We start from the raw sequence: 13998 nt of genomic DNA on the forward strand, positions 1-13998 counted from the left end.
TATTGGAGAGATCGTGTTCTTTACCAAGGCTACTGGTACATGGTGTCTCTCAGGGATCAGTTTTGCCCCTCCCTTCCTATTGCTTAACATCTACTTAAAGGCACTGGAAGAGAGATTGTTCAGGGATTTTGAGTGTGTTGTTATCAATATGCTGGTGACCCACAGCTCTGTTTGTCCTTTTCATCTTACACAATGGAAGCAGTCTGTGTCTTGGGTAATTCATATGCATTAGTAAAGCAGGGTTAAGATTCTTCCATAAATAAATGAATTGCATTTTTATTCCCACACTTTCTCCAGGGAGCAGAGGGCAGTATATATGCTTCTCTTCCTCTCCCCCCTCCATTTTATCTTCACAGCAATCCTGTGAAGGCTGTGACTGGTCCAGGTCACCCATCAAATACAAGACGTGAATGGGGATTTAAGCCCAGGTCTCCTCAGTCCAAGTCGAACACTCTCACCACTACACCACAATGCCTTGGCCACTGCAAGCAGGAAGAATACAGTTGCCTCCAGCAGAATAAGACGAATTTGTAGTGAAGATTGCTGGCTTTCTTTCAGCCAGGTTTGCATGATAGCAACTCTTTGCAAGCATAACTGAATAAAATGGAATGAAATATGAATGGAATGTCAGCCCTAACTTTTATTTATTTGTGTTTTTTTGGCTTTGTCAGTCCTTGCCATATATCCTCAGATTGTTCTGTGAAGGCTTCAGCCACAAGAGTCTCATTATGGTTAGTCAGTCAGGTCCTTGTCTGGTGTAAATTGGTGGTGCACCATTGAAATTCAGGCAGTGTGTCCAATCGAAACCCGATAAGAATCCTACCGGGAAAATGAGGTTGTTATAAAGCTTGTATAGCACTTTAGAAGCTATGCATAATAGTGTTGCGGAGTAGTTTATAATCTGGAATGTTTGGGAAATGCACCTCTTCTGAGGAGTTTTCGGTCTCCAACTGGTACATGATAACTTATAATCATCACTGACTCATCATCAGAGTGATGTTGCTGAACAAGGCATAGTGGTGCAATCAGTGCTGGGTCAGCATCTCAGTGATTCTGGTCACATGCCAGAATTATTCCCTCCATAGTAAGCACACTAAGGATTGCAGCCTTAGCCTTTATTTGGACCAGGGCTCTCACCGTCACTGTCTAAGGGCCCTGCACTCCTGCTTTACAGAGCAATCAAAACTCTCAATCTGGAGAGGGTTTGGTGGGAGGCCTCCACAACTGTGGAGATCCCTGGTGGGCCCACCAAAAGTGTGGGGATCAGAAGCCAGCAGTAGCCGGAAGATCATCCCCCCCTCCCACCAAAAAAATGGGTCACTTCTTGGCTGGGGAGTGGAGTCCATTAGTTCCCAATCCATTAGATCCCAAGCCGTCCCAGAGGATCAGGACATAAGGAGAGCCTGCTGTATCAGGCCAATGGTCCATCTTGTCCAACGTCCTGTTCCCACAGTGGCCAAACAAGATGCCTGTGGGAAACCCACAAGTAGGATTCGAGTACAAAGAGTACTCTCCCCTCCTGTGGTTTCCAGTACAGTGGTACCTCGAGTTAAGAACTTAATTCATTCTGGAGGTCCGTTCTTAACCTGAAACTGTTCATAACCTGAAGCACCACTTTAGCTAATGGGGCCTCCCACTGCCGCCGCGTGATTTCTGTTCTCATCCTGAAGCAAAGTTCTTAACCTGAGGCACTATTTCTGGGTTAGCGGAGTCTGTAACCTGAAGTGTCTGTAACCTGAAGCGTCTGTAACCCAAGGTACCACTGTATTTAGAAGCACTGCTGCCGCCCACTGTGGAGCTACCAGTTCAGACTTCTCTGGTGCAACATTGAAGAGCTTTCAAGCAGATGTGGCTCCATTAGCTAGTGTGCTGGTCTGTGCACATTTTCGTTCTCCCCTCCTGCTTCTAGGCCCCACTTGTGCAGCCCATATGTGTGTGGTCTGGGGTGGCCAATCAATCTTTATTGCGGTCAAAGACCAGACGACAGAAATAACATCAGCAACATGTACTGCATCAGCACCAAGGGGTGGACGTAGTAGACAAAATTAACAGTTCCCTATATACTTATTTACATTTTAAAAAAACATTCCTTCAGCTAAAATCTATCATCCAGAGTTTGAAATCCGTATGCATTCACCACAGCCTGTCTTGTTCTCGTTGCCACAAAACAGAATTTCGCGACAGGCCTGGTGATATTCAGATCATTGTCAGCAAGAAGGTATTCAACATAAGTTTTCTCTGAGTGGCCAGGTAGTTCCCTTAATAATGGCTGAATTAGCTCCCAGCGGGTATCGCAATATAAAAGGTAAAGGACCCCTGACAGTTAAATCCAGTTGCAGACGACTCTGGTGTTGCAGTGCTCATCTCACTTTACAGGCTGAGGGAGCAGGCGTTTGTCCGCTTCACAGATAGTTTTTCCAGGCCATGTGGTCAGCATGACTAAGCCACTTCTGGTAAAACCAGAGCAGTGCACAGAAACGCCGTTTACCTTCCCGCCACAGTGGTACCTATTTATCTACTTGCACTGGCATGCTTTCGAACTGCTAGGTTGGCAGGAGCTGGGACAGAGCAACGAGAACTCACTCCGTTGCAGAGTTTCGAACCGCCGACCTTCTGATCGGCAAGCCCAAAAGGCTCAGTGGTTTAGACCACAGTGCCACCTGCGTCGTGATATAGTGGGCAATATATATGCCCAATGGATTCAATCTCATCAGAATTAGATGGACATCATCTCTGTTCTACTGCAATATCATGGTATCTGTCCTCTAATAGTGGATTTGGGATGGTAAGGTTGCTATGGGGTGGCATTTGTTTAAAAAACATACTTCTGAATGCCTCAGTGTGTGTCCTTCATGCTTTTGGGTGGTGCCATTTTGGCTACATAGTCATGAGCACTCAACAACCTGTGTTTGTTATTTAAAAGAAGTTATGAGGTTTATGTTATATGGTGGAAGATATGTGCAAAGAACCATCCAGTATTTCATGTTCATCTTCCCCAGTAGGTCATTCTTTCCATTTCTTGCCCATAGAATTCAGGTTATTAAAGAGAGTAATTTGTCTTGCCAGCCCCATGGCCGTGCAAGAACTTGATTTCATGTTTTCCTTTATGCAAAGCCCACCCTATCCTGACTGCACCACATTTTGCCCTATGGACTAATTAAAACACCCATGTTGTTAATAAGTTCTGGCTGATTTTTTCATTTAACGTTGCAGCGTTCTCCTGCCTTGTAAATTTCAGTTGGAATGCTTGATGCCAAGTTAGAGGACATCAGTAATGTGATGTAATTTGGATTTCCCTGCATCCAGTCCCAACAGGATACATGCACATAAGTACTGGTTATTAAGGACAAGACTAAGTCAATAAAGCCAAGGGAGTCTTCTTTAAATAGTTAAATTGCTATAATTTATGCAGTGCCGAAGCCCAGACTTTCTTCTGGTTCTCTTAAAACTACTTTATTAATCTTAATTTATCCCCCACTTTATTAACCCTAATTTCAAACTGCATCTTAATAGAAGTAGTCAGTTGACCTAGAAACTATTAATGATGAAGCAGAACCTCTGAGAAATGTGTACAAGACAATCAGCCCGGAACTACTAATCAGTGCTGCTGACCTCATGTTCAACACTGAAACCTAAAATGGGTATTTGGATGTGTTTTTTCTCAACTGGCCAGTCTGATGTTTATTCGGTGGGGGGGGGGAGAGGAGGAGAAGCTTGTTTAATTTGAGGCCGCTTGATGGGGTACGGCAAGGCAGCAGAAGGACTGAGCGTTGTGTGTGCTGCTCTCGGTAGTGCAAAACGTTGGAAGGCTTTTTGGAAGGTTGGGCCGATGGCAGAGGGGTGTGAAGGCATACTAATATTTCAGAGGAATGAATATATACTCCAGTTTGCTGTGCCAAGTTTCCCGTTACGAGTGAACTCTTTGGGGAGGGTTTATGAATGTCCAATTTGGGCGTGCTGAATTTATGCAGAGGGTTCTTATTACGCTGCCTCATCTAAAACAATTTGGCTACTTTAGCTCCCCCACCCCCCAGAACTGGCCAGCCTGCTCTGCTTTCCCAGCCATATCGCAGAGCAATTACAACCAAGGTGATTAGCTGGTTGTAATCTCAGACCCTCCAAGTGTCCCTATTTTCCAGGGACGTTCCCGATTTAGAGAAGCCGTCCCAGTTTCTGATTTGATCCCACTTTCCCTTAGGATGTCCCTATTTTCATTGGAGGAATGTTGGACGGTATGGAGTTCTCTGACCCCCCCCCCCCCGAGCTGTCTGATGGCAATCCTGTATAAGGAAATCTTTTCAATGTTTAATGTTTTATTATGTTTTCATATATGTTGGAAGCTGCCCAGAGTAAGATGAGTGGAGTATAAATAGTAAAATTATTATTATGGAATGGGGCAGTCCCTCTTTTCATCGGATAAATGTTGGCATGTAAGCAATCTCTCCTTCCTACCCATGGTGGGTATGTCACCCTTTAAAGACACCAATGGCCTAATCCTATCCATTTTTGCTCAGAAGCTAGTCCAGACAGATTTTAAAATAGGAATTACTTCCAAGGAAATGTGCTTAGGGTTGCAGCCCTCGAAGTGAGACAGAACAAAGGAAAGAACGGGGAAGTGTGTCACATATTTAATTCTCAAAAGTTGTGTGTGTGTTTTAGGGAACCCAGCAGATTCTAAGCGCAGGTGAAAACTACTGTATCCCGAGGCAGTTTTAATTTACATAGCCAACCCTTACTCAGCAGAGTACCATAAGTAGTGGAGATATTGAAGCCATAGATGGGTCACATTTCCTGAACAATTTGTCATACATAGTGTGGGCCCTAACAAGCTTTCCCTATCAGACACCTGGCGTCATTACTCTTATTTCCACTGCATTCGGTGCTACAAAAAAACAACAACATGCATTAGGCTCGCAAGTGAAGTGGTGAACACAGTGCACAGCCGTCTTGTTTTCTTGATGCAGATACAGGAACCGTTTTGTTCTTCCTTCGTCTTCTGTCATGGTATCAACACCATATTGTGTGCTTCCCCTCCCCCCTCCAATAAGCATCAACATGCTAGACCAGACCAAAATCCAGCTGGCCTGCCATCCTGCTTCCAGCAGTTGTCAGCCACATGCCTCTGGGAGGTTCACAAGAAGGGCATGAGCCTCTACTGGTTGTTTGGATCCAGCACCTGCTATTCAGGGCTATCTGTGTCTTGACTTTCCATGAAACTATTGGGGCTAATAGAAATGGAAATCTGTGCAACCCCCCCCCCCCCCGCAAAGATAAAGATCTGTTGAATTGACTGCAGAGTCCTCTTTGGTTGGTTTCCTCTTCTAGAGAGTTTGGGCAAGCATGGGTACCAACTTGAATAAAATACAGACCCTCCAAGTGTCCTTATTTTCCAGGAACAGTCCCAGATTTACAGACGCCGTCCCAGTGTCTGGTTTGTTCCCTGAATGTCCCACTTTTCCTTAGGACGTCCCTATTTTTACCAGAGAATGTTGGAGGGTGTGGTAGGATGTCCCTATTTTCATCGGAGAAATGTTGGAGAGTATGGAGTTAGCTAAAGGGACGCGGGTGGCGCTGTGGGTAAAAGCCTCAGCGCCTAGGGTTTGCCGATCGAAAGGTCGGCGGTTCGAATCCCCGTGGCGGGGTGCGCTCCCGTTGCTCGGTCCCAGCGCCTGCCAACCTAGCAGTTCGAAAGCACCCCCGGGTGCAAGTAGATAAATAGGGACCGCTTACTAGCGGGAAGGTAAACGGCGTTTCCGTGTGCTGCGCTGGCTCACCAGATGCAGCTTTGTCACGCTGGCCACGTGACCCGGAAGTGTCTCCGGACAGCGCTGGCCCCCGGCCTATAGAGTGAGATGGGCGCAGAACCCTAGAGTCTGTCAAGACTGGCCCGTACGGGCAGGGGTACCTTTACCTTTACTATGGAGTTAGCTGACCCCAGAGCCATCTTTAGGCAGCTCTGTAGAGGGAAGTCAGATTTGTGGGCTTTAAATACTAAAATTATTATTATGGAATAGGACATCCCTATTTTCATCAGAGAAATATTGGAGGTTATGTAAAATATTGAGGGGGGAGGTAGTGCCCGCCCCATATAATCAGTCATAAGTTGTGGCACACACACACCATTTGAATGACCATGGCCATGAACTTCGGGGGGCCCAGCCCCCTCAAATGTTTCATTGGGGGTGCTGAAGGGACCTTGGTCTCCCATGTGGAGCTTTCATGAAGGTTAAAGGATCGTGATATGTATTTTCTCTTGGGCCCATTACCACCCCACCTCCATATTTATTTCTTGCTGCTACCCCTCTGAATTGTACTGGCGGAGGGCAATCGTTCTCAGAAGCCAATTTCCTACTCCTGGCCCTCCAATCTGCATTGGTAACCCCCATCAGAGCATGAAGGCTGGGCTCAGATACTACTGGTAAGATTCCCTTCCAGCTTCAGCTGTCTTAAGAGCTTGTATCTGGCTGAGAGCTTTTCCCTGGCAGTTTGAGGGCAGTGTATCCCCACTTTGGTTGGCACTTCTGCCCCCCCAACCCATTTTGCAGCGGTGGGATCTCCCTGTTCAGCTCCTACTCCACCACTAGCTACTTTGGCCCCAAGGCAGGATTATCTTCTGTTTCACCGGGAACAGATTCAAAACATTCAGGATTCCTTCAGAACTGGACTTGTGTTACTCTTGCTAGGTTACTGGACCAAAGGCATCAATCAATTACTTGCCGTGGTTAATTGATATTTTGAGGATCAGGCTTGATTTCACTCTAGCTCTCTTCAAGGTCTGAAAGCACCCGTAAGTGACAGCAAATTAACAGTTTGTTCACAGCTTAAAATGGAATTTTGATTAATTGAAAATGCCATATGGGCTATCAAAGGTTGCACCGTTGCCCGAGAGGCTGCCTCCCACTTTTTAACTTTCCATCCTTCTCCACTCATTTTCACTTGTCTAATGTATTTTTGTAGGTTGATTTTGACCAACAAGAGTGGCTTTTTAAGGCACACCCTCCTCATATACATGCATTGTGTGTGTGTGTGTGTGTGTGTGTGTGTGTGTGTGTGTGTAGTTGGTTGTATCACCGAATTCAGAGAAGTGAAAATTTGGAAGTGTTAGCTGTCTTCCAAGCTCACATTTTATTTCAGGAAATGAGGTAGGTCCGTATTAAAATGCGAACCAAATTTCTTCCCCCACACCTAGCTGTAGGCCGAGAAGGGGTGAAGCAGAGTGAGGCAGGTTAGAGGCATTACTGAATGCTGAAATCATCGTTTGTGTCATGTTTATTATTTTTGTAATTATTGAGGAGGGGGCATGGATTTACCCCCAAATCTTGGTCAAGCCCACACCAAAGCTGTAAACCACATGCTGTGCACGCCATAGGAGCCATCTCCTAGGGGCTGAGGGCTCTTTGCCCCCCCAATAAAATATTTGAGGGGCCCCCAAAGTCAATGGGCATTTGCCATTCAAATGGTGTGTGTTCACAGTGGCATGTGATTGATTATGCAAGGCAGGGCTTACCTCCCCCCTCCCCAAATTTTATTCAAGTTGGTAAGGTAAAGGTAAAGGACCCCTGGACAGTTAAGTCCGGTCAAAGGTGACTATGGGGCTGTGGCGCTCATCTCACTTTCAGGCCAAGGGAGCCGGCGTTTGTCCACAGACAGCTTTCTGGGTCATGTGGCCAGCAGCAATAAACCGCTTCAAGTGCAACGGGACACTGTGACGGAAGCCAGAGCACACAGAAACACCATTTACCTTCCTGCCACAGCGGTACCCATTTATCTACTTGCTTGCTTGCTTTCGAACTGCTAGGTTGGCAGAAGCTGGAACAGAGCAACGGGAGTTCACCCTGTCGCGGGGATTCAAACCACCGACCTTCCGATCATCAAGCCCAAGAGGCTCAGTGGTTTAGACCACAGCATCGCCCGCGTGCACACAGAAGTCATCAGGGTTCAATCCCTGCCCATCTAAGGCATGTGCAAAATTCCTCTTTGGCCGTTTTCACGCCAAGCACTTAAAACACTATAAAGACCACTTTAAACACTCATGGCTTCCCTCAGAGAATTCTGTGAGCTGTTGTTTGTTAAGAGGCCCCTACTCCCCACACAGAGCTATAATTCCCCGTGAAGAGGCATTGACTGTTGACCCACTCCAGGGATTGTTTAAAGTGGTATCATAGTGTTTTAAATGTATGATGTTGATGTGGTCTTTGAAATCCTGGAGGGCTGCTGCCTGTCAATCAGATGGGCCCAAGTTCTGGGCCCGGTGCACATACTATTCCCCCACAATGCTTTTCTTCCTTAGGGCAACAACTATTGCATCCAGGGCAAGAGCTTGGAATTTCTGCCTGAGGGCTCCCAAGTCCTTTATGCAAACCCAGATGAAAACTCCCAGTGGAATAAAGAAATGCATTAGGAAGGAGTGATTTAATGAATGGATAGTAAAAGCCAAATACTATCATTTGTAGTTGTACACTTGAAGGGGGTTTGGCTGATACTGTGTTTCACTCTCTCCCCCACCCTTTACAGCCTTTTTTTTTTTAAAAAAAAAAAAAACCCCAACAAAATCAGAAAGATGCACAATGCACATTTTTATAAGGGCTTCTCAAAGGACGTAAATATATGGTTGCTGACATTTTGCCTCTAAGGACCCTTTTGAACACATTATCTCCAGAGCGTTGCTCCAATCTGACTGTTTAAAATAGAATAAGTTGGGAAAACTCCCTTCAATGTGTTTTCAATTGCAGACCGTGGCACTTTCATCCAACAATTTTGAGGAGATAACTTTTAATTACAATAATAAGAACCACATGGGCAGTTGATTGATGCAAACCTGATGTGTTCTCTTACTTTATTAATCTTTTTAATTAGAGTCAAAAGAATGTTTTATCTGTCGGGAAGGAGATGAGATGGGCCGTGACGCTCTGCTGCACTTCTGTGACTGCAAAAACTTGATTGCTCACCAGAAATGTCTTTTAACTTGGATACAAAAGGTAAGGGAACTGATGCAGAATATGTCCTTCCAGTTCAGCATCTTTGGTCTCTCACTCTTCCTGCGACAGTGTACGTCAGCATCTTACTGTGTGGGGATAACACTACAGTTGGCCTTCCTTGTCTTCATTTGCAAAAGGGCTCTTGCTTGCGATTTTTCAGAAGTTCTCCGAATTTATTATTGTAGAAATACCTTTGGGAAGGACCATTGGAGAGGACTCCACCCCCACCCCCGCTGGAGAATATTCAGCGATAACCCTTCCCACCGAATAAGCCCTAGTTGTAGCACACAAGCATGGGTTAATATCTTGGTTCCAGGATATGGCCTGAAGGTTTGTGAGGCTTGCTGAAGCCAGATGGGTCTGATCACAGTCTGGATGGGTGACTGCTGTGGAACCATGTGTAGGCTACCACCATGGGTTCCATGATGGGAGAAAATAAGTAAATACAAGTGCTTAGCCTTATACTTAAGTTGATATCTTCTGGATAACTCAGTTGGTTAAAGCAGGGTGCTGATAATCTTACTCAGCTATGAGTGGTCACCAAAGGAGAAGAAGGAGAAGAAGACAGCCTAGATGTGTAGCAGTTGAGTTTCCACTGAGTTGAGTTTCATTGGCCATTATTAGGAAAGAAAATGTATGTAGCACCTAATCACAGGCATGGCTGCAAGATGTGGAGTCTGAATTCGGATGCTATCTAGCATCCAAATGCAAAGTATTCAAACACAGAAGAAAATATAATGTTGTGTAGCTTATTTGTTTGTTTGCTTACATTTATGAATTGCTTCCTATAAAACCTCTCCAAACAATTTTACAATAAGAAACCCCAGCAAATTCTCCTTCAGACGTTCAGGTTCCAGACCATTCCTATTGGGGGTGGGACTTGCTGCATCACCACATCACAAGAAAACTCTTTCTCATTGTGCTTGGCGATCATTGGTACCATTAGCAGTTAGCCAAAAATGAGTATCATCAGGATGTGGGGTTGTTGGGTACAATGGATGAGCTTCCTATAGCTCCCTGCGCTAGTATCCCTGCAAATGCAATATTTTGTTAGGAAAGTCTCAAGATCAAGCTATAAATAAGTGAGATGTTGACTTGGAAGAGGTTTTTAGAACTCCCTCCCCTAATTTGAAACACATGTGGCAAATATTCTGTATCAGCACTACTTAATATGTTCACAGACTCAGGACTTCTCCTTTTCTCTCTTTTTTTTCATGGAATTGATTTCTCCAGTTCCCCAAAGAGTTCACAAACCTAACGTTATAATTTAGGCTCTATTATCTGGAGTGGTTTCCCTTTTGTGCCAGAACAGGAAGCCGGTCTGGTGGTCAAATTGCTAAATGCAACGTGATAGTCCCCATCTTTTGTTAGAATTGACCGCGGTTATTTGTTACGATTTTGTGCGATGCCGGCATTGGGCTGTGATTCTGAGCATGTTTCGTAAGCGAAATGAAATCAAGAAATAACTTCTGGTCAAATGTGCTTAAAAGTGTCTAACTTGCTTACATTCTCAGTGAGTTTTGTAGTGGGGCATAGCTCAGGAGCAGAGCACAGGAACGAAATCCCTGCACACACCAGAATAACCAGACGGGGCACAAGAGGACTGGGGAAACTTATTTATTTAATTTACATTACAATAGTATCCACAACGTTAAAGTGCATGGGGGCTTTAGTTACTACAGTTCTGGGGACACCTGACATAGATAGGATGAGCCTAACCCAGCACTCAGTTGGCAAAAGTCATATCCTAAACAACGTAGCACCAGGCTGCTGAAAGGAAGGCCTTGCCTCTATACATCTCTGCTAGGCAACTGCCTAACTCAGATGGAGCACTGCTTAGACTACTGCGCACACCCCAGAGGTGGGCTTCGTATGTCCTAGAAATTGAGCTTTTAGTGTTGCAGCTCCAGCCCTCTGGAATTAGTTGTTTGTTTCTTATTTTTACTAGTCTTATTCTTATTTGTTAGTCGCGTTTTTGCACTCGGGTGTCCCAGAGTGACTGAAACAATGAAAAGAGAAAGAACAAAAACATATAAACGATATTAAAAGGAACAAGTCCTACCCACCCCACTTAAAGGATGGGCACAACAAAGGCCACTGACATATCTAGCTACCCTCCCAATTAAAAAGCCTGGGTTATTAAGAATGTTTTTGCCTGGCATCTAAAAACAGGCAGTGATAGGAGAATGCAGGGAATTTTGATAGGTGGGTTTTGTACCTTTCTTGAGTGTTTTTGCCTGGCTGAAATGTGCCTTTGAACCCTGATAATGTACGCTTGCTTGCTTGCTTGGGTGGAGGTTGGAGGGGTATGTATGTGCAAAGGTAGCATTGACATGAGTTGTTCTATCCAGTTTTGCCTGTGGCCCCACCCATCAGTGCCCACAAGGAAATGTGGCTCTCAAACTGGAAAAGGTTCCCTAGCCTTGCCTCACAGAAGCATCATTTTAGTGCTTTAGAGATGATGTACATTTTAAGGAAGAACATGGTACAGCCTCCTTCAGCATGTACCACTTCCAAACGTAGGAAGGAGGATTCACATGTTCAAATGCTGCCCTATGTAAAAACAAAATCCTTGTAGAATGAAAACTAGGATACCAAGGTGAAAGCCAGGCCTGGCTGAGAAATGCTGGCATTTCAGGCGAAAAAGGTTAAAACTATTCTTCCTTTCCGCAGGCATTTTTTTTTTGGGGGGGGGGGAGGAGAGTAGCCTTCAGTCCTGCAGTCCCCAGTCTCTATTCCGGTCCCAGGAGGGGCTGTTTCAAGAGTGACAAGATTAAATAACCCATCCATCACAATTTCCTGCATTCTCCCAGTCTTCTTCTTCCATCCCACATCATAGACTCAGGGCCAAGCCCGACGTGATGGTGACAGCCACTTTTGTTTGTTCAAGTGTCTGCACAGTTGATGTCTAAAGTGGGGAAAGTGTCTAATTTTAACATCAAAAGGGGTGCAGAGATGAAAGGAGAAGAGTGTTCCTTGCAGGCTGTCACCCCCCTGCACTCATCTCTCAGCCTGTCTCGCTTCCAGTAATGGAGTCTGGCTGACGGGGAGGGAGGTAGTGCAGGTGAGGATGAAACAGAGGAGCTCCCTTTAATGATGAAATTGGGCATTTCCACACACACACACACACACACACACACACACACACACACACACTATTCTGTGAACCTCCACATGAACAGACGGTCATATGGGTCCAACCACCATCCTTCTCCATTCCATCATCCTCTTTCCTGCAGTCAGATGCCTTTAGGAAGCTCACAAACAGGACATGAAAGCAATAGCTGTCTTCTCCTCTTGTTCCTCAGTGGTAGGTTGCCTCTAGCATCCTTTCCCCTCCATGAATTAATCCACTCTCTTCTCAGATCCATGCTAATCGGTGCCCTTCACTACATGTGGTCTTGAGTTCCAAAGTTTAACCACGTGCCTAAATTACTTCTTTGTTGCGCTTGAATCTCCCACCACTCTGCTTCACCTGATGGCCCTGGGTTCTAGTATCATGAGACAAGGAGAAAAACATTTTTCTGTCCATGGGCAATGAGTGATGATTGCTACCATCAGACCTACGGTCTGCAGCTTTGAGCTTATCAAATGTCATTATCCTCAGGTGACCCAGGCTAGAGTTGAACTAAATGAGCTTCTCACACAACGGGGCATGAGAGGAAAGTCTGTGATTGGCAGGGACAGAGCCCTTGAAATAGCAGTAAGAATAAGAGAGGCCCACTGCATTCTTGCCTCATGCCTTGCCAGCCTTGGAGACCCCAAACATAGTACTATTTCAAGATACAATAGACCCACAAGCCTAAGGGACAAAATGAGCTCTAAGTTAAGCAAATTCCAAGTAGGCCTCTGACCTGAAGATCCAAGTGTATGATTCCCTCCAGAAGGAATTCGATCTATGCTGAAACAGCGAATTCAGTATTGAGAGTCTGTTGGGTTTGAAATTCATGACATGTCGTATTGAGCCAGGAACTCCTGGAACACAATGGCTGCTGTTTTGTGCTGGGCATGATGGCACTGTCATGTATGTTGTGGTCTTTCGGCCAAATGTCTATTTCTGAAAAACTGGAGAAAGTCCAAACCTCCCTGTGAAGAAGACTGGGTTGAGGATTTATTAAATTTAGCGACTAATGGGGGGGGGGGGAACAAAACATTTTTGGTCATGGAGATGCATTGGAAAGTAGCACCAGTGTTCAAGGAAATTGTTGCGTGTGTGCAAGGCTGACTGCTAGTGCAACAAGACTCTCCTTCTTCTCCTCCCTGCGCATGTTCCTGCTCTCCCCAAATATGCTCCAGTGAGTTGGAGTAAACTCCAGAACAGATTCAGGGTTCAAGCAAATGTGGGGGGAAAGAAAGAGGAAGTCCTTGCACTGACAGAATCTTAACCTTAGTGCTATGTTGAACACAATCCTATGTTAGGGTTGCCAAATTTCAAAAAGTGAAAATCTAGACACAAATGTTTTTGAGCTTTTGAGTTGTTGAGCTTTTGAGTTGTATGGCAGCCCTACCTATGTGTTCCTTAGCTTGTAGTGGAGATGTATCCAGCTAAGTTACGCCAGTGTTTTCCTCTTCTCTCTCCCTCTGAATAAATATTGACCATTTGGGGGGTTATGTGGATGGGCTTAGCTTGACAGATGAGCAAAGATAAGCAGACTCTTTATTAATGCTCTACATTTTACATAGGTTTATAACGGTATCGGTTTAGTTTGGGATCCGCCTTTATTTATGAGCTGAAATTGTTTAGTGCACTGAAATGCTGATGCAAATCTTAATGCATCTTCCTACCTGATATGGTTTATGTACAAATAGCTTCTGAGCACTTAGATTTCTTCTCATTTATTTCCACAGGAGGCTTGGGGGGATTTCTACTACGTTTTACAAAACAGGTTCTGTGTTTGTGAATCAGGTCATCGGGTCATTGCAGGGATGGGCAGCTACCTACTGCCCACCATGACCTTGGCACCACAGAAAAGAGTGGGGCTTGTGCAAGAACTGGACTGGAAGAAATGTAGCGACAGAC

The 13998-nt window shown here is 45.1% G+C and overlaps 1 protein-coding gene across 2 annotated transcripts in view; it reads left to right on the forward strand.

Annotated features, from left to right (window-relative positions):
• Window positions 1-13998, forward strand: part of LOC144327771 (uncharacterized) — a 241161-nt gene that overhangs the window by 27351 nt on the left and 199812 nt on the right. For both annotated transcript variants that reach the window (XM_077928497.1, XM_077928495.1), the window contains exon 2: window positions 8857-8978. In XM_077928497.1, coding sequence (XP_077784623.1) covers window positions 8857-8978 — 122 coding nt within the window. The remainder of the gene's footprint in view (window positions 1-8856; window positions 8979-13998) is intronic.

This window comes from Podarcis muralis, chromosome 5 (assembly GCF_964188315.1).
Source record: "Podarcis muralis chromosome 5, rPodMur119.hap1.1, whole genome shotgun sequence".
NCBI classification, from domain to species: domain Eukaryota; kingdom Metazoa; phylum Chordata; class Lepidosauria; order Squamata; family Lacertidae; genus Podarcis; species Podarcis muralis.